Genomic DNA, 25,143 nt, shown 5'->3' with positions numbered 1-25,143 from the left:
GGGGATCAAGCCCCACATCAGGCTCTCTGCTCAACAGGGATCCTGCTTCCCCTCTTTCTCTGCCTGCCTCTCTGCCTACTTGTGATTTCTTTTTCTGTTAAATAAATAAATAAAATCTTAAAAAAAAAAAAAAAGAAGAAGACCTGATAGGCTATTGGAGTACCAGTTATGTCACAGGATACCGAGCTGAGCAGCTCACAGTTCTGTGTGGACGGCCAACAAGATGAGCAAAATAGTGTGCCCAGAGCTAAACGGGCAGCATGTACCGGATTTAGTGGAGCCCCAAGGAGGAACAGTCAATATGACCTTGGGGAGATCTAAGGTTTCCCAAAGGAAGCAGTGGCTAAGCTGAGATAGGAATGTCTAGCAGTGGGGCTCAAGTCTGTGCAGTCCCTCCTGGTACAATCGAGAGGTCTGGAAGGACTGAGTCCTGTGAGCTGAGGAAAAAAGAAGGAACCAGCAAAGGACTCAGAAGGAGTCTTAGGTAGGTAAAGAGGTAGGAGGAAACCCAGGGAGTATGGTGTCCTGGAAACTCGGTGAAGAAAGCATTTCCTGGAGGAGGGAGTGACCAGCTGTGACAGACACCACAGACAGGCCACATAAGATAACGGACCAGCGGATTCAGCAACATGCAGGTCATTGATGACTTGACAAGCTGTTAGGTTTGGTAGACCAAAAACTTGGCTCATGGCAGAAAGTAACTCTTGCAATAAATTCATGTTGAGGCCCATTTTGTCTAGTAATTAACAATAAACACAGACTATGAGCTATTACTCCAGGGGCTTCTGGGTGGCTCAGTTGGTTAAGTGTCTGCCTTTGGCACAGGTCATGATCCTGGGGTGCTGGGTTGGAGCCCCATGTGAGGCTTCCTGCTCAGTGGGGAGTCTGCCTCTTCCTCTTCCTCTGCCCCTCTTCCCCTGCTTGTGTTCTCTCTCTGTTGCAAATAAATAATTTTTTTAAATTAAAAATTTTTTTTAAAGAGAAAGAGATGGCAGGACCCAGGGGGAGAGGCAGAGGGAGAGGGAGAAGCAGATTCCTTGCTGAGCAGGGACCCCAGTGGGGCTCAGATCCAGGAACCGTATGATGATGATCTGAGCTGAAGGCAGATGCTTAACTGAGCTACCCAGGCGCCCCAATAAACAAATTCTTTAAAAAAATTTACAAAAGGGGTGCCTGGATGGCTCAGTGGGTTAAAGCCTCTGCCTTTGGCTCAGGTCCATGATCTCAGGGTCCTGGGATCCAGCCCCACATCGGGGCTCTCTGCTCTGCAGGGAGCCTGCTTCCTCCTCTCTCTCTGCCTGCCTCTCTGCCTACTTGTGATCTCTCTCTCTGTCAAATAAATAAAATCTTTTAAAAAAATTTTTTTTTCAAAAAATAAAACCGAACTATCACTCCTTTACTCAGTATATGTGTCTTTTCATGAGATCTGAAATATGTTCTCTAAACTTTGACATCCAGATGAATATAAAGGTTCATGATTTAGGTGGGTGAAGTCAGGCACTGTAATAAACTGATTTGACATTAAGAGGGCCCTAATCTTTTTGCATTTCATTGAAGACAAATACCACAGAGGACTCTGCCAATAGGAAAAAAAGGCAGAGCTTGGCCATTAGACTTGAGACCTCCCTTTCACCTCCATTAATCACCTAACCAGTTTCTTTTTGTAGTTCAAGAACGTGCCTATTTATTTATTAATTTATTTATATTTTACTTATTTAAGGGCGAACAACAGAGATAGTGATAGAGATAGAGAGTGTGCCCAAGCAGGGGGAGCAGCATCCTGAGGGAAAAACAGACTCCCCGGCCGAGCAGGGAGCCATACACAGGACTTGATCCCAGGATCCCGGGGACCATGACCTGAGCTGAAGACAGATACTTAACTGACTGAGCCATCCAGGTGCCCCTAAAACATGCCAATTTAAAGCAACAAAGACCAAGACATTTTACAGCCTAACACCTGAATAAACAAAAATATTTTAGGTCTACATGATTTTTTGGTAATTCTCTTTTTCATTTTGTATGGGAGATGCACAGTTCTGATTTCAGTTTCCATTCTCAAAGAGGGCACTGAACAGATTTACCTTCCACAGTGACTTCAGCAACAGGGGAGCTGCAACATGTTTCCCAGTTTTACAATTGGGGGAGATTACCTGGCCGGGGTCACAAATTGGAACATAAGGAACCCTCGGTGATCAGTCTTTTTTCTTTTATTATTATTATTTTATTTATTTGACAGGATGAGAGAAATCACAAGTAGGCAGGCAGAGGGAAAGGAGGAAGCAGGCTCCCCGTTGAGCAGAGAGCCCAATGGGGGACTCGCGATCCCAGGATCCCGAGATCATGACCTGAGTCAGAGGCAGAGGCTGATCAGGCGCCCCTGATCACTCCAATCTTGTACCCTGGAGTCCAGCATGTGCTCCTTGCCACCTACTAGTGGGTGCTATGGTGGCATTCAAAGCCCTCAGCTGAATTTCCACTTCCCTTCTTATCCAGCTAGCAATCCACGAACTCTTCTCCAATCAGCTGGATTGCGGCTACTGTAAAGCAGACCCATGCTTTTCCTACACCTACCCAAATGCCTTCCGTGTAGCTCAGCATAGGCCCCCATTGTCTCCTACAGACAGCATTCTGCAGAGGTCTCCCCGCTTCTCCTATACCATTTGTCCACCAAAATTTGCAATCTGGCATTTGATAATTAATAATTGAAACATGCTAAAACCTTACTCATTCAGAGATTAGCTAGGCTGCTTGGGAATTTGAATCGCCTAGGACACAATCTATAAAAGTTAAAAAACAAACAAAAAGCAGCAACAAGTTTTTGAGTAACAAGTTTATGAACTTTAGGTGAAGAATTCTCCCTCAAGCCTGGGTTCTATTGATACATTTTTATTTATTTATTTGTTTATTTATTTATTTATAAAATATTAGGCATACTCATTTTTTAAAAAAAGATTTTATTTATTTGACACACAGAGAGAAATCACAAGCAGGCAGAGAGGCAGGTAGAGAGAGGGGGGGAAGCAGGCTCCCTGCCAGCAGAGAGCCCAATGCAGGACTCAATCCCAGAACCCTGAGATCATGACCTGAGCGGAAGGCAGAGGCTTAACCCACTGAGCCACCCAGGCACCCTATTGATACATTTTTATACAGTGTTAACAATCTATTACTGTCCACCCTGCTGGAACCAGAAGCCCCTGTCAGCTAACATTTGTGGAGCCCTTGCCCTGTGCCAAGTACTATGTTAAATGTTTTACCATACATTCAAGAGACGGAAGAGATTATTTTCAAGGCCACAGGTAGTAATGAATGAAACCCGCACGGGAACCCTTGCTTTAAACAACTGCCATCTTCCAGCCGCCCAGCAAACAGTAAGACTGGTAGCATTAAGATAGAAATCCTGACTGCAGGAATGTGAAGGGAACTGGGGCGGGGGGGGGGGAACAGACACTAAAACTGCAAGTGCCTAGAAGCCTGGGGAACACTAGGTGCAGGAACAAAGGGCCTTCTGGAAGCTCCTGAGGTCTGTGCTCCAATATGGCACAACCCAAGGGACTCCAGTTCCCAGTCTGACTTTACCTTTCCCGGTCCTGAGAAGGATTACATTGTGTTTGCTAACAGCTGTTTTAGGAAGCTGGAAAGTGAGGTATACATTCTGGAATAACTATCCCCAACCCCCATCCCGCAAAAAAAAAAAGGTGGAAATACACAGAGGAAAAAAATAACAACTTTGATCCTAAAAAGTTTAGGGATTTTAAAAAAGTCTTTCTTGAAACGCCCCTTTTTAAACAAAGAAGGTGCCAATCTACTTACATTTGCATAATAATTTATCTCTTTTAATAGCCTTTCATATTCACCTATTTTAATTCAGCACTTGGGGAAGGGAGAGGAGTGGAGATGGGGGGTGGGGTGGGGCGGAGAACAGCATTAACACCTGACTCTCCCCCGTCGGGGTCTAGAAGTTAGTCGGTGGCGGAGCCGGACGGAATGGGTCTCAGCAGCCAGGGCTGCCTCGGACAGTTTCCAAATCATTAGTTCCTCACTTATTTCACATATCCCAGGACGTCTGATGAATGCAGCTCTGGATTATATGTTATCTCCTTCAACCCAGGCGGGCTTCCTGGAGGAAGCCGACTGGCAAGGAAAGCCCTGCGATGCCACCTGCGGCGGTCTCCGTCGCGACGGTCGCATGTCACGTGCCGCGACGGGGGGCAACCGGGGAGCGCCCCGGGGGGGGGGACCTCCTCCCGACCCCCCTGGCCAGCTGCAGGCCCTGCGTCACGTGACGAGCCAGGCCTCAGGTCACCTGCCGGGGGGTGGGGGCGGTCGGGGGCGGCGGGCGTCCGGGCTCCCCACTGGGCAGGCGGGGCGGGCGCGAGGCCGTGCGGGTCGCTGGGGACCGGAGCGGCGGAGGGGGCGGCCGCGGCGGCGGCGGCAGCAGCGGCGGCGGCGGAGGGGGCGGCCCCGCGGCCGCGTCACGTGGTGCGAGGCGGGCAGCCATCTTGCTACAAACACAAACAGAGAGGAGCGGCCGCCGCGGGAGCGCCAGCGCCCCCTCCCCCGCCGCCGCTGCCGCTGCCGTCGCCGCCGCCGCCCCCTGGCCCGCCGCGCGCGCCGCCAACGCCCCGGCACCGGAGCCTCGCGCCGCCCGCCGCGGTAAGCGCTCGGCGGCCCTGCGGACCCCGGCCCGCCGCCGGGCCCGGGGCAGGCCCGCCCCCGACGCCGAGGCGGCCGCGCCGAGCCTGCGAGAGTCAGAGCGAGAGCGCGGGCCGCCGGCACGGACCCTCCCGCGTCTCTGCCCAGGCCGCTGCCGCCGCCGCCCGGTGCGTCCGCCCTCCCGGCGGCCCCTCCCCGGCGCGGCCCCGAGGGAGGCCGGCCCCCTCCGGGTGGGCGGCCGCCGTCGCCCCTCGCCCCGCGCACCTGGCGCCCCCTCCCTGAAGGGCACGCTGTCCTCCCGGGCGGCCCGCCTCCTTCCCACCCCCGCGCTCCTAACGGTCGCCCTCCGGCCCCTCGGCAGCCCTGCCCGGCCCCCTCCCGTCCACCCGCATCCTCCGGCGGGCCCGCCCGGGGGCCCCCCGACCCTAATGCCCGGCACTCCCGGGAGACTTCCCCAGTGTGTCTCTGGGCTCTTGTCGGAATTAGCTGGGCCCTGCGGGTCTTGGAGTCCAGGCGTTCCATGACTTTGGCCAACGTGGAAGCCTTGCCTCTTCACCGAAGCACCTCCGCTGGGTCTTCAGCTAAATTTCCTTTCGACGGGCGACATTAGTGCTTGGTCATTGGGGTCTCCTTCCTCCTTGTTGCCCGGCCGTTTCTAACACCTTAGTCTTTTCCTGTCTCCAGGCCAGGCTCTTCCCAGCCCAGCGCCTCTGATGCAGCAGCTCCCCGGCCACGGCCCCTCACACTTTGCACCCCCCCTCCCCAAGTTAACTTGAAAGAGACCCTCATCTTGCATCTCTTACCCAGTCATTACCACAATTCCCAGTAAGCTTCCTGGTCTGGTCTTTCGTAGGGCTCCAGCCCTGGGAGATGCTTATTGCCGGCCTCTTATTTCTTCCTCCACTCACCCCAGGCTCACTCCCCTCTTGCTTCTTACTGCTGCTTAGCCAGAACGCACCCTGCACACCTCTCTCCACTGTCCCTCCCAGCTGACAATGCCAGTTGTACCTTGGCGCCCCCCAACCCCCGGTCTCTTCATCCCAAGCCCCATGGATACCAACAGGCTGGTTCCTTTGCCACTCCTGATGTGGAAGTTTGCCCTCCGGATCGCTCCCCTGTACTTTTTTCCCTGTGCAGCCCCAGACCACCAATCTCTCACCCAGCTCCAGTTTTATTTCCTAGTTGTAGGTCTTCTGTGTAATGGGGAAGGGCTGAAACAAATCTGGGCTTGGTGTTGCTGCCATGGCCCGAGGACCAGAAGCCGGAAGGGTCCCATATGGTGATGACAGTCAAGTGAGTTGTGTTCCTAGACCTCTGGCCTGCCTTTTTTTTAGCCAGGGGACAAGTTAGTTATGTGATCTGATGAATCCAGGGACCGCTGTGTGCCCTTGTGTGTGGTTGGAGTTGGGAATAGAAAAAGCAGCCCCACTTCGGAACAGAGAAAGGGAAGAGAGGTTGCTATGTGAAAGATTTTTAAAAAATTCTAAGGAGAAATTTAAAGTGGCTTAAAACTACCCCTTCTCCAGTCTCAAATAGTGTCTAGGAACATGGGGTCCCCTGTGGGGGCAGCTGCATCCTCCCTCCCTTGTTTTCCCTGGCTGGGTCCCAAGACTGGGCAAGTAGGCAGAAGGGATCAAGTGAGGTAAAGTGTGAAAGCGCTTTGAAAACTTAACCAGTAGACACGCCAACGGGTGTTACTTCTCGTGATGGCTCAGAGAAGTAGAGAGCTGTGCTAACTGACCAGGCGGGGGGTACACGGTTGTACCCCTTCCTAAGCCTGGAGAATCTTTCTATCCTGAGAAAGGGCGGAGTCCTCTCCCAACAGGCTCGGAACTGGGCGGTTTGCTGGTTGCTCAGATGTTGGGGAATTTGGGACTCCACTTCTGTTAATAGTGGTACCTCTTTGTGCCAAGGCACGTTGCTCTGGAATGGGGCTAATTTTAGGGGTGATGGAATGAGGAAATAACGTTAACTTAGCATGTCCTAGGACTGCCTATTCTTTGCATCTTTTTCTTCTGAGAGTTCTGAACCCCAGAGAACAGGCTTCCCTCCTGTTGTGCCAGCCTGTTCTGAGCACCCTGGAGCAGTATGTGTCCTCTCGTCTCAACTCCAGCAGGGGGCAGCCTTTTAATAGCAATAATTCCAATGCCAGGAGAAGGAGCTTTTACAGAGGCAGTACTGAGGCCTGAGAAGGAAGACAGGGCAGGCAGGGACAGAGGGAGCTCGAGTAGGGAGGTGAGGCAGAGAGAAGGTAGGACCACAGGGTGGCAGGGAAGCTGGAAGGAGTCTGAGGAAATCCTTAGAAGAGGAAGCCCGGAAAGGGTGCTGTGCCCAGTGCTGTCTGCTCCCTGTCCCGGCCAGGGACCCAAACAGTTGGCTTTGAGAGTTTGTGGTCGAGAAACTTAGCAGAACGTTTTAAATCTCTTCTTGAGGATTTCCCTCCTGGCAGGATTTCAGCTGTCTCTCATGGGATCGTGTAATTAGGAAACGGTTTCCTTGCTTGGTCTTCAGCGGGGAGACCGACCTCGAATCGGTTGCTCTCTCGTCTTCGTTCTTCCCAAACAGCAAGGAGGCTTTACCGGTGCTGGTGATGCGGCGGAAGGGCCCTCAACCTTGGCAATGTGTTGCTGTGTTGGGCCAGCTGCCGCCCTCTGTGTTCTGGCCAGTGTAGCAGCGTGCCCACCCTTCGCCCGTTAGACACCAGTAGCACCTTCCGGCCGTGCCCACCAAAGCCACCTGCAGATACTGCCACGTGTCTCCTGGGGAGCACAGCCCCTCTCCCCCATTGAGAACCCCTGGCTTGGAGGAAACCTGGAGAAGACTCCCTCGGGTCTGCAGGGCTGGGCACCGTGGGGCGGCTCGGGAGCTGCTTGGCCCCACTTTCCGCAGTTTGGGGAGCGGCCGGCGGCCATCAGCTGCCAGGACTTGGTGGCGAGGCTTACCTGGAGACGCGACTTTTTTTTCTCCAGCTGCCCCTCGGCTTCCTCTGCCCTGACTGCCTTTTCCTTGCTTCCGCAGTTGCCCTGCTTCTCACACCGGGAGCCACTCCTCCTCGGTTTGCTCCTTCCAGCCGGGACGGAAAGGCGAAGGCCAGGAGCGGAGAGAGTCCAGGAGAGCTGCCGTGGCCACTCCCTGGAAGGGAGGGAGGGTGAGTGGTCCCCTGTCCCCGGAGCAGCCTTCCACACCCACAGGGCTCTTCTGTCCCCCATCTTCCCCTTGAAGAAGTGGCTCTTCTGGAATGAGCTGCAAGAAGCTCAGAACAGTCTTTCCTGAGGTTTGCTTGAAGGGGTATGGGGTGTTTTCCTTCGGGCGAGGAAGACTTAGATATGCAGTAGCTATTCCCCAATTTTTTTTTTTTTCCTAAACCTTTTTTTAAATGGTGGTTAAATATACCATTTAATTGAGTTTTCAGCCGAGTTTCTGAGTGTCCGGCTCTGTGAGGTCAAGTTTGTTCGCGTTGTGCAGCTGTCACCACGGTCAGGCTCTGGAGCAGCTTCATTTGCCCCCTTCAGGCCAAAACTCAGCACCCATTTTACTGAGCAGCTCCCGGCTCTCCTCACCCACCCCAGCCCCGACCCGGTCATTCTCTTTGCTTCTAAACTGGATTCTTCAGGAATCGCTCATGAGAGGAGTCCTGTGGTATTTTTCTTTTGTGACTTCGTGGTTTCCTGTCGCATAATGTCTTCAAGGTTGATTCATGGGTCGAATGAAGCAGGGGTGTTAGCATGGGAAGAATGAACCCCGCTCTGTCGTCCGGGAGGCCTGCCTCAGTCCAGTGAAAGGGAGATGCAGCAGATGACTCTCCTGACGGCCACCTATGCTATGGGGTTGTCCGTCACCAGCAGTGGCCACTTGGGACTGCTTTGAAGCAAAGTCCGCACCGGGGGAGGTCCCCCCCGTTCCAGATGCTCTCCAGAGCCGCATTTCCTGCTGGGATTCTGGGACCGGGTCCTGCCTCTGTCGGGGCATTTTCCTGCATCTTTCCGTGTGCAGCTGTAAGTGAGAGTGGGAAGAATCCGCTCCTCCTTTCTTGCCAGAGTTGTGTGGAGTCGTGGACTTGATGGAAACCGTGGAGGCCCTGGGGTCCAGCCTCCCCACCAGCCAGTGAGGGAAGCCCCCGTGCAGCTCCCTGAGACCTTGCCCACCTGTCCTCGCTTGGAACCGCCAGGGATGAGCTGCCTCCTCAGAGCCGTTCCTTAGAGGGACAGATCACTGCCACTGCCACTGCTTCTATCGACCTCATTTCTACTTTATGGTAAGGGGAGCTCTTTCTTAGTTTATAGCATAAGAATCTTCTTTTCTCAGGGGCACCTGGGTGGCTCAGTGGGTTAAGCCTCTGCCTTTGGCCCAGGTTATGATCTCAGGGTCCTGGGACTGAGCCCCGCATCTGGCTCTCTATTTAGCTGGAAGCCTGATTCTCTCTCTCCCTCTGTGCCTGTCTCTCTGCCTGCTTATGATCTCTCTCTCTGTCGAATAAATAAAATATTTAGAAAAAGAAAAAAAAAAGAGCCTTCCCATCTTGGTTCTTAGTAGTTGTGACGGGCTCTTCCTGAATTGTGGGAAGGGTCTGGGTGTTGATTGCTGTTGGGTAAACCAGCCCGACCGAGGCGGTCACTGGCCAGACTTACCTGCCCTCAGCCTTCCGCGTGCCCTGTCTTTGGCCTTGGAATAGGGTCTCCCCGCCATCACTCCTCTTCTTCTGGCTTTCCTCCCGACATTAAATCCCTGGATTCTAGCCACCAAACAAGCAGTCCTGAGTTCTTTCAGAAGGGAAATAGGTTTGCTCCCAAACTTGATCTGTAAATTTTTTTTCATAACTGATGTTTTTTGTCTTTCAAATATCTGGCTTCTGATGGGTTTTTGGTTTGCTGGCTTGTTTGTGTTTTGTTCTTGTGTTGAGCGTGCCCGCATGCCTCCACCAGCCCTTTCCCGAATGCCGCGCCGCCCAGGGAGGGTGCTGAGTCCCGTGTCTCGCTCAGCTCTGCTGAGGGAGTTGACTGCTCTTGAGGCCTAATGTGGGGGACAGAGGAGGAGCTGGGGCTGTAGTTCTCTGCGCTGGACAGCTTGAAGTTTCCAGCATCAGTAGATCTCCCCATTAAGCAGGACGGAGGGCCAGAAGTGGGGGGCCCATCTGGCCCATTGGTTTAACGCCAGCTCTGTTTCCTCACCTTTCGGTAAGGATCTTTCCTGGATGTGAAGCTCCCTCCTCGGGCGCCACTGCAGTCAGATCATCATCCTGTAGCTTGGGGACCTTGGTTCATTCCAGCATTGGCCCCTGCCTGAGGAGAGCCTGGGCCCGGCCCTACCTGCTTCCTGTGGGCAAGGCTGCCAAGTGAGTCTGGGGCGGAGGGAGGCGACCTCTGAAGGCTGCCAAAGCCGGAAGGGGCTCTAGCCGCCCTCGCCCCTCCTCTCTGCCAGGTCTTCCCTCCTCGTGACAGTTCGCGTAACTCATGGTGTGTGGCACGTGGCTGGCTTAGGTGAGTCCTTTCAGAGTCCGTGTGGGAGGCTGTAGTTGATTCTGTCGTGGTGCTCCGCGTGTGCGGTCTCTCAGGCCTAGTGTCCGTGTGCCTCCGCAGGTGTTTGGAGAGTGAACGTGCCAGGTCCCCGCTCCTCCCTTCAGCCTCTCTGACCTCGAGGACACGCCCACCTCCATAATGGCAGCAGAGACCCTCAATTTTGGGCCTGAGTGGTGAGTTCGGCACGCTGTGGATGGTCTGGAGAAGCCAGAAAAAATAGGGTTGCTCAGACTCCTGTCTCTTTCCTTCCCTGTGTTCCTTTCATAGGTTGAGAGCGCTTTCCAGTGGTGGCAGCGTGGCCTCCCCGCCCCCCTCCCCCGCCATGCCCAAGTACAAGCTGGCCGACTACCGCTACGGGCGAGAGGAGATGCTGGCGCTCTACGTCAAGGAGAACAAGGTGCGGGGAGACGGGTGGGGGGCGTGTGGCCCAGCTGCCTGATTGGTCTGAGCCGGTGGAGAGGGCCTGGGAGCCAGTGGGATCCCAGCTCTCCTGTCCCCGCTGACAGGTGCCGGATGAGCTGCAGGACAGGGAGTTTGCTGCGGTGCTACAGGAGGAGCCACTGCAGCCGCTGGCGCTGGAGCCGCTGACGGAGGAGGAGCAGGTGGGGCGGGGCCGGGGCGGGGCCGGGCGCTGGGTCTTCCCCTGCAGAGGGGCCTCCTCCATAGCCGGAGCTGGGGAGGTAGGCGGTGGGGCTTGTTCTGGGCAGGGGTGAGGGGGGCGGGTGTCTGGGTCCTCACTCCCACCCCTGGCTCCCTCCTCAGAGAAACTTCTCCCTGTCAGTGAACAGTGTGGCTGTGCTGAGGCTGATGGGGAAAGGGGCTGGTCCCCCCCTAGGTGGCACCTCCCGTGGCAGGGGCAGCACTCGGAGCCGAGGTAGAGGGGGGTTCTGGGGGTGGGCCGGGGGGTGCTGCCTGTGGTTTGAGGGTGCAGAGAGGTGGTCCGGCAGGTTTCCCACATGTATCTCGTCTCTTCTCCAGGCCGAGGCCGTGGTGACAGTTGCTTTTACCAAAGAAGCATTGAAGAAGGCGATGGGGCCTTCGGCCGAAACCCCCGGGAGATCCAGCGTAGCCAGAGTTGGGATGACAGGTGCTGGCAGCATAGTGGCAGAGCCGAGGGAAGCCCTGTGGCTCGGGTCTCTGTTGTTAGAGGGCAGCAGGAGACCCTCCAAATAAGCCCTGGTCACAGAGTTTCCTCTTGGCCTCAGACTGGCTCCCTGCGGCCCTTTCGTCTTACTTCTGATTCTCTTGGTACCTGTTTATCCCGTGACCTTTTCCTGTGTGCCCTCCTACGCTCCCTCCCAAGCCTGACATTTCTCTAGGACACCCCCCCCCCCCCAACGCCCTCCCTCTTCCCACCCCTCTGGGGGCAGAACGGACAGAGGGTTCCGAGGTGCCGCACGTGCAAGGGCTGGGTGGAGTCTGTCCTGTCCTGACCAACACCTTTTCCTTCTGCAGAGGCGAGAGAAGGTTTGAGAAGTCGGCCAGGAGGGATGGAGGTATGGAGAGCGGCGATAGCCTGGTCCTAGAGGTCATTGAGAGGTGGGGGGTGGGACTTAAGTGGGTGGTGTCAGTAGAGGGTGTCTTCCTGAGGGAGGCGGAGGGGACAGGAGGGCCTGGAGCTGGGCTCCTCCCGGGACCGTGGCTGCCGTTGCGCTGACTGTGTCTTCCCCCACCCCCAAGCACGATCCGGGTTTGAGGAGGGAGGGGCTGGCCCGAGGAAGGAGCATGCCCGCTCGGATAGCGAGAACTGGCGTTCTCTTCGGGAGGAGCAAGAGGAGGAGGAGGAGGGCAGTTGGAGACTCGGGGCAGGACCCCGGCGAGACGGCGACCGCTGGCGCTCAGCCAGCCCTGGTGAGGTTGGGGCCGGATGTGTGTCGTGGGGTCAGAGGGTGACAGGGCCTTCATGTGAGGGTGGGCTCCTGCGGCCCGGTGCAGGGACAGAAAGGGTTGTGGAGTGGGGTGCGTGGGAGGGCAGACCTGGAGGTGCCGCTGGTTCCCGGGCTGGAGGGGAGGTCCTGGTGGGCGGCTTGACCGGGATCCTGACCTTCCTTCTCTGTCTTTCCCTGCCCAGATGGCGGCCCCCGCTCTGCTGGCTGGCGGGAACACGGGGACCGGCGTCGCAAGTTTGAGTTTGATTTGCGAGGGGACCGAGGAGGGTGTGGTGAAGAGGAAGGGCGGGGTGGGGGAGGCAGCGCTCACCTGCGGAGGTGCCGGGGGCCCGACGGCTTCGAGGAAGACAAGGACGGGCTCCCAGAGTGGTGCCTGGATGACGAGGATGAAGAGATGGGCACCTTCGATGCCTCGGGGGCCTTCCTGCCTCTCAAGGTACTGGAGGAGACGCAGGGAAGGGCGCCACGGGAGGGCGGCGGGGCCTGCCCCGGCGGGGGCCTCTCACTCCCACCCGTTCATCCTCTGCCTCTTGCTCCCCCACCGTGTCCCCTAACCCTGTGCAGAAGGGCCCTAAGGAGCCCATTCCTGAGGAGCAGGAGCTTGACTTCCAGGGCCTGGAGGAAGAGGAGGAAGAGCCTCCCGAAGGGCTAGACGAGGGGGGGCCTGAGGCAGGTGAGCCTGCGGGGTGGGGTGGGGAGGAGGGAGAGGGCCCTTGAGCCAGGCCAGGTGGGCAGAGGGGCCCTGAGCCGGTGTGGCCGGCTGGGCGGGGGCGGGGTGGGGGGGACGGAGCAGGCCCGTGCCTGAAAGGCGGGGAGGCAGTTCACAGTCCGGCGTCATCAAGGTGATCCGTGCAAATCCTTTGGAGAATCTGAAGAACGCGGCTTTAGTAGGTCTGGGGGCCCTGGGCTGTGACGTGGACACGTGTACGGTGTGTCCAGTGTTGCGAGACGGAGTTTGTGGTACTGATTTGCTGGGTGTTAGAGGAGTTGAGCAAAGTTAGGTGGGTGGATTCGAGGTTCGGAGATCTAGGTTTGGGCCACAAATGGGGGAGTTTGTGTCAGGTCATTTTTTAAGGCCTTTCGGCCCTTTGGTTTTGAATTCTGGTAATTACCTGTGTCTTTCAGGAGGAAAGGAGCTAACCCCACTACCTCCTCAGGAGGAGAAGCCCAGTTCCCCCTCCCCACTGCCCACCTTGGGCCCACTCTGGGGGGCTACTGGGGAAGGGGATGACGCCGCAGACCAGGACCTGCCGGCAGCTGAAGGTAGCGGAGTGGGGCATGGGGGGACGCTCCTCTTCCTTGTGGTGGGATGGACGTACCTGAGGCCTCTTGGGAGGAAGGAGTAGAACTGGAGTCCCACTTTCCTGGTGAGGGTGCATAGGGAAGCCTCTCCTCCTCTTCTCTGGACCCCGCCCCCCATTCCACTGTCTTTGCTTCTAGATGATGTGAGGGGACTGCCGCTGAGTCCTGGGGTAGGCTCACCGTCTGGCCCACCTGGAGATCTGGAGGATGATGAAGGCCTGAAACACCTGCAGCAGGTGTGAGGGACCTCAAGGCTCTGGGCATCCCGCCGCACGGGGACGGAGAGCCATCGTTGCGTCTGTCCCTGCCCTGTCCCATGCTTTCCCCATCTGATCCTCCGCATTGTAACCTGACCTCCCGACCCCACCCCGATCTTGGCTGCAGCCCATCCTGATGCTGCGGGGATTGGGCTGTTGAGCCTTAACTCTCTGCTCTGTCTCCCAGGAGGCGGAGAAGCTGGTGGCCTCCCTGCAGGACAGCTCCCTGGAGGAGGAGCAGTTCACGGCCGCCATGCAGGCCCAGGGCCTGCGCCACTCAGCGGCTGCCACCGCCCTCCCCCTCAGCCATGGTGCCGCCCGGAAGTGGTTCTACAAGGACCCCCAGGGGGAGATCCAAGGTGCCCGTGGGGAGTAGGAGCCATGCAGGAGGGGCTGCTGGGGGCAGGGGACACTGACATTCTCGTTCAGGGCTTCTCTGGCACGGCTCTCTGGCCAATGTCGTCCTTCCCTTGGTCCAGGCCCCTTCACAACACAGGAGATGGCAGAGTGGTTCCAGGCAGGCTATTTTTCCATGGCGCTGCTTGTGAAGCGGGGCTGCGATGAGGGCTTCCAGCCCCTGGGTGAGGTGATCAAGATGTGGGGTCGCGTGCCCTTTGCCCCAGGACCCTCGCCACCCCCACTGCTGGTAAGCACAGCCCCCTTGGCGAGGAGTGGGGAGGGGAAGCAGGAGCGGGACTGGGGCCGGACGGATGGCAGCAGGGGTGCGGGGGGAGAGGAGGTCAGAGCCACAGGCGCGCTCTGGCCCTCACCCAGGGCAACATGGACCAGGAGCGGCTGAAGAAGCAGCAGGAGATGGCCGCCGCAGCCTTGTACCAGCAGCTGCAGCACCAGCAGTTCCTGCAGCTGGTTGGCAGGTACGGGGCACCCAGGAGGCCCTGGAGGCTGGGTCGGGCCGGGCCGGGCCGGGCTGGGTGGCCTTCGCCCCTGACGCCCGTCCCCATGTTGGCAGCCGGCAGCTCCCGCAGTGCGCGCTCCGGGAGAAGGCGGCTCTGGGGGACCTGAGTCCACCACAGCAGCAGCAGCTCGCGGCGTTCCTGCAGCAGCTCCAAGCTCTCAAACCGCCCAGGTTCGTGGGCCGGGGTCTTGTCAGGGGGAGCAGGGCAGCCCCAAGAGGAACTCGGAGTTCTGAGAATGGCGGCTTTTCTCCTCAGAGGCGGGGACCAGAACCTGCTCCCGACCATGAACCGGTCCTTGTCGGTGCCGGATTCGGGCCCCCTCTGGGACATACATACCTCAGCCTCATCACAGTCAGGTGTGTGGCCTGCTTGTTCCTGCCCCAAGTCCCTGGGTGAGCGGGGGCTGGGGGAGGAGGTGACAGACATGGTGTCTGCTCGAGCCCTCCGGCCACTCCAGCCCAGCTGAGCCTGAGCTGCCTCCCGCCGCCGCCCTTGCCTCCTGCAGGCGGTGAGGCCAGTCTTTGGGACATACCAATTAACTCTTCGACTCAGGGTCCAATTCTAGAACAACTCCAGCTGCAACACAAAGTGAGTGGGTTTTCTGGGGCTGTGGTCCTCGCGTGGCGGGGGTCGGGCTGAGGCAGGGAAGGCCGGGGGGGCCCCCGGGTCTGCCGTCTGAGCTCGTTGGCTGTGCCAGTTCCAAGAGCGCAGAGAAGTGGAGCTCAGGGCGAAGCGGGAGGAGGAGGAGCGCAAGCGGCGGGAGGAGAAGCGGCGGCAGCAGCAGCAGCAGGAGGAGCAGAAGCGGCGGCAGGAGGAGGAGGAGCTGTTTCGCCGCAAGCAGGTGCGTGCCCGGCTGCGCCTGCCCGCGCCGGTGTTCGCCCGCCCGGGCCCGGGGCCAGGCCGCTGGCCCTCACCGCGCTGCTCTGGTCCAGGTGCGGCAGCAGGAGCTCCTGCTGAAGCTGCTCCAGCAGCAGCAGGCGGTGGCCGCTGTCCCCGTGCCGCCGGCGCCCAGCTCCCCGCCCCCGCTGTGGGCCGGCCTGGCCAAGCAGGGGCTGTCCATGAAGACGCTGCTCGAGCTGCAGTTGGAGGGCGAGCGGCAGCTGCACAAGCAGCCGGCGCCCCGGGAGCCGTCGCGGGCCCAGGCCCCCAACCACCGCGTGGTGAGCAGGCCGGCCCTTCCCCCGCTGAGCAGCGGTTTGGGAGCCGTGGGGAAAACCTTGCAGTCAGCTCCCAGGGTGACCCGGGCTGGGGGGAGTCGCTTAGCCCCGACTTTTGAGGCTGAGCCCTGGTCCGTATCTGACTCCGAAGCGTTTCTCTTCCGGGCGGCCCTCCCCTCGCCCCCACTGGGCCACCTCGGTGAGCCTCCCCGCTTAGTTGTTCTAGAGTGTGTCCCCGGATTGGGGCCGCTCTGATTCTTGCCATCTGTAGCAGCTTGGGGGCCTGAGCTCGGCCCCCCTGAACCAGTGGGTGTCTGAGGCCGGGCCGCTGTGGGGCGGGCCCGACAAGAGCGGGGGCGGCAGCGGCGGCCCGGGGCTCTGGGAGGACACCCTCAAGAGCGGCGGGAGCCTGGCCCGCAGCCTGGGTTTGAAGAACAGCCGGAGCAGCCCCTCTCTCAGGTGGGTGCCCGGGCCCGCACGCCCCGTCCGGCCTCGGGCCAGGGTTGGAAGGACGGGGCAGGTGTCCGCTCATTTCCTGGCTCTCGTTCCTCCCCGGCCCACACAGTGACTCGTACAGCCACCTGTCGGGTCGGCCCGTGCGCAAAAAGACGGAGGAGGAAGAGAAGCTGCTGAAGCTGCTGCAGGGCATCCCCAGGCCCCAGGACGGCTTCACCCAGTGGTGCGAGCAGATGCTGCACACGCTGAGCACCACGGGCAGCCTGGATGGTACAGGCCACAGCGTCGGGGCCGGGCGGGGCCGGGGCTTCTGGGCCTGTGCCGGGCGGACCCTGACAGCCCCCCTCCTGCCCCTCAGTGCCCATGGCTGTAGCGATCCTCAAGGAGGTGGAATCCCCCTACGACGTCCACGATTATATCCGTTCCTGCTTGGGGGACACGCTGGAAGCCAAAGAATTTGCCAAACAGTTCCTAGAGCGGAGGGCCAAGCAGAAAGCCAGCCAGCAGCGGCAGCAGCAGCAGGTGAGGCCTCGCGGGCCCCTGGCGGGTCGGGGGAGGCTTCCTCTCCTCTCCCTGCTGACCCGGCCTCCCTCTCTGAGCCTCACAGGAGGCGTGGCTGAGCAGTGGCTCCCTACAGACAGCCTTTCAGACCAACCACAGCACCAAACTCGGCCCTGGGGAGGGCAGCAAGGCCAAGAGGCGGGCGCTGATGCTGCACTCAGATCCTAGCATCTTGGGTGAGTTCGGGGGTGTGGCCACGAAGGCGGCTTTTTACTCAGCAGGGGCCAGGAGCCTGGGGAGAGCTCAAACCCAGCTTCTCCCCGGCTTCAGGGTACTCCCTGCACGGACCTTCTGGTGAGATCGAGAGCGTGGATGACTACTGACCAGCCCGTCCCACCAGCCCCTGGGCTGTAGGCCAGGGGCGGCAGCAGCGGCTTGGACCCTTGGGTCCCCAGCCTGCAGGCTCCCCACAGGGAGCGTAGGAGGAAGCAGGGGCAGGGTCCCCAGCACTTGTTACAAACCACACGATGCACCTTAACTCACCCACCACGAGGCACTTTACAGAATGGGGGGGAAGGGTTTTTGTTTTTTGGTTTTTTTTTGTTTTTGTTTTTGTTTTGTTTTTGTTTTCTCTTGGGGAAAAAAAAAACATTTTAAGCAACCCTGAAGAAAACGTTAGGAGAGACAAGAAAAAATTGTTTAAAACTAGACTCTCAGCACCCCTTCCCCCTCTAGGGACAGTGAGGGTGACAATGGAAGGTCCACAGAGGTTTTTTGGGATTTTTTTGTTCTTTTTGTTTTTTGTTTTTTTTTTTTAAGAAAAAGAAAATGAAAAAAAAAAAAAAGGTTAGGAGATTGAAAGAAAAAACCACACTGTTATTTTGGGGCAGTGGGGACACGGGCCCCACGGACCTGTCCTGCCTGGCCCCCGAGGCTGCACTTACCCTCCCTGCCCCGCATGGTGGGCCATTGGGGTAACTGGAAGCTGGGGTGCCAGCAGTTTGCACAGCGAGGCCCCCTCAGCCCCGCCAGCCGGACCCGCTGTGAACGGCTCCCTTTGTTGCTCTGACTGTGGCAGAGGCGTCCGGGGTTGGGGCCAAAGTAGCCCCTCGGCTTTGCTGCTTTGGGGGAAGAGTTGCACAAATGGGTCGGGCCGCCTCCGCTCTCCGGGCCTCCGTCCTGTGCTGGCTGATGAGGTAGAGGGGAAAGGGCCAGCCAGTGCCAACCTCATCTGGTTGTCAGGGTGGTGGAGGTTCCGCTCTGGCCCTGGTGAGGGGCTTCCCCCACTGCTGCCATTTGGGGGGGGGCGGCCTGGGCATGAAGCTGAAAGCGTCAGCTCCCTGCCTTGCCACATGAATGTATTCTTCGGGCCACAAGCCCCCGCTGCGCCTTCTGCCTCTACCCTGCGCGAGGTGGGAGTGGAGCAGTGCCTCCAGGAGCTGGAGAGAGAGGCACCACTTCGGGACTGTTCGCTCCTGTGAAAGGGGCCGGAGGAGGGCCTAGGAAGCCGAGGGAGTGGGCAGCGCGGGGCTTCAGGTTGCGGCGTGGGGCTGTTCGGAGGGAGTTCCCTGCCTGCAACCAGCTACGTGGGCTGCGGACCACCCAGCTCTGCTCTGACCCCTCCATTGACCAAATGGGAGAGGAGCAAGTGGCCTCTCCCCTTCCCGCTCCCCCGATGCGTTTTTCATGTTGGGTAAGGTGCGGGGGTCCGGAACGGAAGTGTCGTCTCTCCTGGGTCAGGGGTAGGCTGCCCTTCTGTCGCTCACCAACTCTTATTCCCAATCACCTACCTGGGTTTGTCTGCGTTTGTGTTTTCTTTTCTTTTCTTTTTTTTTTTTTACGTTTTTCTTTTGGGTTTTTCATTTAACTTCTCCCATTGACCTCATTGCTCAGAGCGCAGTATTAGGGCAGGAGTCTGCCACTGCCTCCCCTCCATGAATGTATTTATCCTTCCTGCCCTGGGGAAATGGGGAGTGGCCTGTTTTCTTTCCCCATCCATCCCCAGAGAGACCACATTTTTGTTTTTGTTTTTGTTTTGTTTTGTTTTGCACCAAAGTGGCAACTGGGTCAGTGTTGGGGGATAAAGCTGGCCTCGGGGGTGGAGGGGCACCCTCCGCCCGCTTCTCCCTGGTTTCAACAGTGTTAGCGTCCGTGAAAAGACAATATTCTCTCTAAAGCAATAAGGGGGTGATGGGCCAGGGGGAAATGTCTTGCTGCTGCTGGCCCCCCGCTTCCCCCTTCCTCATGCCAGTATTTGGCGGCTAGAGGAGTCGGGGGGGATACTGTTGTGACTGAATGTAACCGCCCCCACCCCTGCCGCAGCCAATGCAGGGGAGGGGGGTGACACTCTTCCCTGTCTCTCCCTTCCCCTTCCCCCCAGCTAAAGAGACTTTGAACTTAGGGGGCCCTTGAGCCTGGAGAGGCCTTAACCCTGTGAGGAAGTGTAGGGGGAGCCCTCTCCCACCCCCATCCCCTTCTGAGAGTGGTCAATGTTTACAAGCCCCTGAGCCCCCCAGCCCAGGGGCTCCAACCCCACTGTCGTCCTTCCCCACCCGTCTTCCTGGGTCTTCCTGGGCCCCGGCTGCTCTCCCACCCGCCCTGGGTTGGGGTGGGTGCAGGGGCTGTTGTGTATCCCCTTGTCTGCCCCGGACCCCAAACCTCCCCTACCCCCACCCTGTGTGACTCCCCTCTCTTCTACCCGCCCCTGTAAATACTCCCCTTCCCCCAATAAAACTTGGTGTGTGTTCTCCCCTTCTGCCATGTGTCTTTTGTTGGGGAAGAGGGTCTTTGGGGAATGAGGCAAGGCTAAGCGCTGGGAACTGAAAGAGCCGTGGCCGGGGACAACTGGTCAGCCAGCCGGACTCAGGGCTGTGTGTCTTTGGGAGCATGCATGGTCCTGTTGCGTAGAAGATCCTCCTGCCTGACTTTAGCTGAAAAAATTCCTGTGGGAATTTCTCCCTGGTCCCGATTTCTAAGGACCCGTATCCACCCCACCACCCCCACCGCACCCCTGATGCATACACTGGTCTGCCCTGGGAGCAGAGACCTGGAATGAGAAAGACACAAGGGCAGAGACCAGGTACAGAGTTGGAATTGGTTCCTTTATGGAAAAACTGAAAATATAATAAAAATTAAAATAAAACCAGTTTTAAAAAAGCCAGCCCCTGGAGTTTCTACCTCCTGCCTCTGGCCCTCCAGAGGGACGAGGCCCCAACCCCAGGGCAGCAAAAGGATGAGGGCTTTCTGCCCCTCCTCTTCCCCCATTCTATCCCCATCTTTATCTCCACAGTGGGGGCCCCCGGGAGGAACCAAACCTGGGTAGGGGAGCAGGGACCCAAGGCCCCGTGGCCCGAGGAGGGAGGCTTGGTGTGTACCCAGCCCCAAAGCTCCTGGTCTGTAGTGTGGGCATGGGCAGGGCCCCTCTTGGCCTGGGCCCAGTGGGGCGGTAGCTGTTAGTTCCAGATCTTGAGGAAGGAGTCCCAGGAGCCTGTGGCCACAGCCATGCCATCATCAGTGACCCCGAGGCAGCTCACACGGTTGTCGTGGCCGGCGAGGACACCTGTGAGGGACAACCGTCAGAACCCAGGCTCCCTGGGCCCAACACCCACCCCACCTCCTGGCACCCGGCACGCACCTGCACGGTCGCCCTTCATGGCGTCCCAGATGTTGCAGTTGAAGTCGTCGTAGCCGGCGAGCAGCAGCCGGCCGCTGCGGGAGAAGGCAACAGAGGTAATGCCGCAGATGATGTTGTCGTGGGAGTACATGAGCAGCTCCTGGTCAGCCCGCAGGTCGAAGAGGCGGCAGGTGGCGTCGTCGGAGCCGGTGGTGAAGGCGTAGCCGTTGGGGAAGAACTGCAGGGCACGGGACCGGAGCGGGATGAGGGTAGAGCAGAGCTGGGAGCCTGGCAGACGGGCCAGCCTGGCTCCACCCGGAACTTACCGCCACGGCATTGATGTCCGACTCGTGGCCGATGAAGGTCTGTCGGCACATGGAATCCCGCACGTCCCACAGCTTGATAGAGGCGTCACAGGCACCAGACACAAAGGTGCGGCCATCGGGGGCCAGTGACAGGGACATCACATCTCCACTGTGCCCAGCAAAACCCACTGTCTGCTGGCCTGTCTCAATGTCCCACAGGGCACTGGAGACATGACGGAAAGAAGGAAGCGATCAGAGAGGGATACAGGGCAACCCCCCGCCACCCCAACCGTGCGAGCCCGGCCCTGAGAGAACATGCGAGCAGGGGGGCACACGGAGCCACCAGGTCACAGGAAAGGGAGGCCAAGTGTTCAGAAGACCCCCTGCTCGCTCCGGGCACACGCTACATACTAGACGCCAAGGCAGGGGCACTCCAGGCAGGAAGTATTGGAGAGTCCCAACTACCTAGCCCTGGCAGGGCCTCACCAGGTGGTGTCCCCGGAGCTGGTGATAATTTGGTTGTCATCCAGGAAGCGGCAGCATGACAGGTACCCTGGGGGAAGGGACTGGTCAGCCGAGGCTCTCAGGGCGGGCGGCACAGCCCCTCCCCCCTGCAACCGTGCCCCCGAGCCCTGCCAGGTCCCTCTCACCGGTATGGCCAGGCAGCTCCCGGCTGACCCGGACATTGCCCTCGCGGGTCTTGAGGCTGTAGATGGAGCAGATGTTGTCTAGCCCTCCGCAGGCCACAAAGTTCCCTGAGGGCGCATAGGCACAGGTCATGACCCAGGAGGAGCGCAGAGGGATGGCATGGACCTGGAGAGAAGGGGCAGTGCCAGGGGTTGGAGCCAGCCAGGGCCCGCGGCCCCCCGACATCTGGCCTCAGGCCCCACCTCTACCTTGTTGGTGGTATAGCTGTCCCAAATGATGAGCTTCCCGTCCTGGGAGGCGCTGACCAGCAGCCTATTGAAAAGTGACAGGGGAGAGGCAGAGGGGTCAGGGTGGGAAGCTCCCTCTGGAGACAGGACACCGAGGCCCTCTGCAGCAGCAGACCTGCTGACCCCAGCAGCGGCCAGGAAGTTCCTGCCAGTGTGCTCCTGCTTCCCACCCCCTGGGGCTGTCTGGGAGTCACTGTCTTCCCAAACACGCTCAACAACACACAGGCATGCTGGTCATCTCGCCAGATCCGCCAGGTTGCAACCCCTGCCCCAGTCGGCCTGCTACAAACTCAGCCCAGGGCAAACACACCCCTCAGCACACGGCCCCAAACACACACACACACACACCTCAGCACACGGCTCCAACCACCCCCCACCCCACACACACACCTTGAGTCTGTCCCCCAGTGCATGGCATAGATTTTTGCCAGGTGCCCACGGAGGGTCCTCCGGGTTCTCATCTGGATTCTTCCCACTGGGTCCAGCCCAGCTGTGATCTGGAGGTAGAGGCAGAAAGCGCTCAGAAGGGTTCAGGCAGCAGGGCCCACCAAGCAGGGTGCCTCCGACCCTCGCTCCTTCCCCAAACCCCAGGTTCAGCCCTGGATTCATCTCACCTGGGTCAATGTTGAATCCCCACATGCTTTTCGGGCATCCTGAAAGAGATGGCAGAGCCCCTCAGAGGCAGGAGAAGAGGGGGAGGAGGAGGCAGGGGAAGGGGTGACAGACGAGTGGAGGAGAGGAGACAGAGACTAGGGTAGCGGCAGACACAAGAATCCACCCCCCACCACCACCCCGGTCCATTTAGGCCACCTGGCCCTGGCGGCTCAGCCTCCCCAGCCCCGCGGTCAGGCCCTCACCCGGATTTGGTTCCGGAGCTGCTCAGCCTCCTGTCTCAGTTGCTCCAGCTCACTCATGGCGCCGGGCCCGTGGGGCGGGGTTGGGGGCGGCTGGGGGCCGCGGGACGGGGGCTGGGGGAGACAGCTCCTCGCCGCTGGCCCGAGGCCTGGGGGATGCAGGGCTGACGTCAGGCCCAAGGCGGCCGGGGAAGGGGGAAAAGGCGGGGTTGAAGAGCGGCCCGGAAGGGGTAAGCGCCGGTGGGGCTGGGGGGAGGGGACAGCAGCGGCGGCCGCGGTCGGCCAGGCAGAATCTGGGTCTTTGGCACAGGAGGGATGTTGCCCAGGAAGAGGTGACTTCCCCAATCTTCCTCCCGCCCCCCGGAAACGGAGCGGGAAGTGCAAGAGGAAGCGCAGGGGAAACCCCTCCCTCGGACAGCAGCCCGGGCGGGACACCCGCGGCAGGAACTGAAGGGGGGACGGCGGGGGGGAGGGGAGGGGGCGGGGAGAGTCCCTTGGAAAACAGACCTGGCGTCCGCCCCGGCCCGCACAGGCACCGCCCTCCTAGCACCTAATTTTAAAAGGGGCGGTGCCTCTTTAAATTCACCCCCACACACCGCACACCCTCCACACACACCCCCAGCTTCGACTGGGGTGGGGGAGAGACCAGAGGGGGAAGCTGGGCTGTTCGTGGGGTTGCCTAGGCAACCGTCACCCGGACTGAGAGCACCTCATTGGTGAAGTGCCCCCACCCTAGCCCTGTTGCCAAGGCAACCGCATCCACGGCAGAGACCTGTAGGGTGGGTGACCCCACCCCCGGCCCCATCGCCCCCGCCCGACCCAGCCTCCCGCCCCAACCCAGAACCAGCCGGGGTGGCTGTTTACAGGATTTGGGAAAGCCGATTGGCACTAATAGGTTCGGGACGGCTCACCCCGGATAATCCCTGGGCCGGCTGCGCCCCATTAGCCGCCCCTGGCGGGCGGAGGGAAGGGTGGCGGGGAAGGCAGCCCCAAGCCGCTGCTCCCTCCAGCGCCGAGGCCGCCCGTCCCAGCGCGCCCGCAGAAAGCCCGTGGGAGCCGCTCTCGAGTAATTAGTGCTCCGAGGAGAGGTCCCCAGCCCCGAGGCGCGGAGCTGCTCTCTCCCAGACGCGAGCCGGCGGGCGGGCTGGCGGCCCCAAGCGGCCCGGCCCTGCGCCCTCGGCACCCCACGAGCCCAGCCTCCGGGCTCCGCGCCGGGGCCCCAGGGGCCCGGCCGGCTCCGCTCCAGGGCCCGCAGTCCTGCCCCCTTCTCCGGACACCTGTGTGATCTAGCCGTGCACGCTGCACTCTGTCGACCCAGACGTCCCCCACCCAGCTCCCACTTCCCCCAGGCCTTGGGCGTTCCTCTTCCCCACTGACATTTCCCCTCTTGCCAGTTCAGCTTTCTACACTAGCGCCGGGGGATGCCCCTCCAAAAAAGCGGGGAGCCTGTTGCGGTGGGGGGCAAAGTCTCCCATTCCGCGTCCTCAGTTCCGGACAAAGCCCCTTCCTTCCAGCTGCCGGCAGCCCAGACCGAGCGGCAACGCCAGAGGCCAGGCGCAGAAGGAAACAGGCCGGGAGGAAGCCGCCGGGGGCGGGGGCGACGCTTCCAGCCCTCAGTCCCCATCACCCTCCAAGGACCCCTCGGCGGCCCCCGGAACCTGGGCATACAGCAGCCGGGGCCCCAAGGAAAAATGGGGGTGCCACCGCCTCCGCAGGTCTGGCTGGGCGAAGGGGAGGGGACATGGGAGGGTCCCCGATCTGGCAGCTGGAAGGCGCGGGCCGGTGCCTCGCTGCGAAGCGCAGTGGGCCTGGCCCTCCGGCCCCCACGACCTCCATTTTGCCCAAAAGAAAGCTAGACGTGGGATAAGGGCGTCCGGGAGCTGGGTTTGGGGTTAGGGCTAGTAGAGGGAACAGGGAGCCGAGGTCTCCGGTCTAGGGTAACGCGGCCAGAAAACACGTACAGAACCCAGATCGAGGGAAGGGTGGAGGCTAAGGGAAGGGTGGCCTCGCGGCCTTGCCTGCCTCTCTGAGGATTCTGGAGTTTTGCAAGGCGAACGCCGGCATGGGTGCAAAATGGGAGGACACGAGGGGTGCTACCCAGGGGCAAACGGGAGGGTGGTGATGGGGGAGAAGGGGGCGGGACGGGGCCTAGAGGAAGCCCGGAATTCGGCCCCCCAACTTCTCAAGGAGCAAGAGGCAGGAGAGGCTGGGATGGGGTCTGGGGTGAGGCAAAATGCCCCTGACGGTGCGGGGAGCGCGCGCATTGTTGGGGCTGAGGGTCCCCCCAGTTCCCCTTCCGGGTTTGGGAGCGACGGAGCCAGAGGAAGGGAGGGGAGGTCTGGGGCGCTACGTCCGCTCCCAAGAGGCTAGACCGGGGCGACACAAGGAAGAGAGGTTCCCCCACGGGAATTTGGGGCTGGGGGAGAAGAGGACTTCTTTTGTCAGCGGAAGTACCTGTGGCGGTGGGATTCTGCGAAGGGTCGCTCGAGGAGCGCGGGAGGTCCTGTCTTCCTCCGCGGCGGAGGCGGCAGCGGCGACGACGCGGATGGATTTCCTCAGTCACCCCAACTCAACCGTCCAGCACTGCTCTCCCCAGAGCGGAGGGATCCCGCCCGCCAGTGACGCGGCCGTCGCCGCCGCGCCCAGGGCCCGGCTGGGCGAGACCAACTCCTTAGTTGGGGGGAGGCCGGAAGGCAAAAGACCCCTTAAGGGGCAAGGATTAACTCCGTCACAACAAAGATACTACACCAAATTACTTCGACGCAAAAAGGACCAAAACGAATGCTTT

At 59.7% G+C, this 25,143-nt stretch overlaps 2 protein-coding genes across 4 annotated transcripts; one reads left to right on the top strand and one right to left on the bottom strand.

The window, feature by feature from the left end:
* The first annotated feature begins 4,731 nt into the window (after positions 1-4,731).
* GIGYF1 (GRB10 interacting GYF protein 1) lies at positions 4,732-19,403 on the top strand. 3 transcript variants are annotated; one of them, XM_059414574.1, is made up of 29 exons: positions 4,732-4,820; positions 7,672-7,801; positions 8,691-8,908; positions 9,833-9,985; positions 10,072-10,130; positions 10,230-10,342; positions 10,437-10,566; positions 10,676-10,771; positions 10,932-11,043; positions 11,148-11,256; positions 11,625-11,665; positions 11,850-12,020; positions 12,241-12,494; positions 12,623-12,731; positions 13,184-13,321; positions 13,499-13,596; positions 13,805-13,976; positions 14,097-14,263; positions 14,407-14,492; positions 14,588-14,704; positions 14,790-14,890; positions 15,040-15,122; positions 15,232-15,375; positions 15,467-15,694; positions 15,963-16,150; positions 16,257-16,417; positions 16,506-16,669; positions 16,755-16,884; positions 16,979-19,403. In XM_059414574.1, the coding sequence occupies exons 6-29, from the start codon at positions 10,308-10,310 to the stop codon at positions 17,029-17,031; spliced, it is 3,087 nt and encodes a 1,028-aa protein (XP_059270557.1). In that variant the 5' UTR covers positions 4,732-4,820; positions 7,672-7,801; positions 8,691-8,908; positions 9,833-9,985; positions 10,072-10,130; positions 10,230-10,307; the 3' UTR covers positions 17,032-19,403. The 3 variants fall into 3 exon arrangements, with proteins under 3 accessions (XP_059270557.1, XP_059270556.1, XP_059270555.1); XM_059414573.1 differs by having other exon boundaries at positions 14,392-14,492; positions 15,966-16,150; XM_059414572.1 differs by having other exon boundaries at positions 14,392-14,492.
* A 325-nt stretch (positions 19,404-19,728) lies between these two features.
* GNB2 (G protein subunit beta 2) lies at positions 19,729-24,974 on the bottom strand. Its single transcript, XM_059414571.1, has 10 exons — positions 24,810-24,974; positions 22,359-22,504; positions 22,116-22,154; positions 21,892-21,998; positions 21,463-21,526; positions 21,217-21,379; positions 21,053-21,119; positions 20,588-20,789; positions 20,283-20,499; positions 19,729-20,207 (listed from the first exon to the last, which is right to left on the bottom strand). Exons 2-10 carry the CDS (start codon positions 22,413-22,415, stop codon positions 20,101-20,103), a joined length of 1,023 nt encoding a protein of 340 aa, XP_059270554.1. The 5' UTR covers positions 22,416-22,504; positions 24,810-24,974; the 3' UTR covers positions 19,729-20,100.
* Between the last annotated feature and the right edge of the window lie 169 nt (positions 24,975-25,143).

This window comes from Mustela nigripes, chromosome 11 (assembly GCF_022355385.1).
Source record: "Mustela nigripes isolate SB6536 chromosome 11, MUSNIG.SB6536, whole genome shotgun sequence".
NCBI lineage: Eukaryota > Metazoa > Chordata > Mammalia > Carnivora > Mustelidae > Mustela > Mustela nigripes.
Note: the sequence above shows the minus strand (reverse complement) of the source record. Positions and strands in the feature narration are given on the sequence as shown.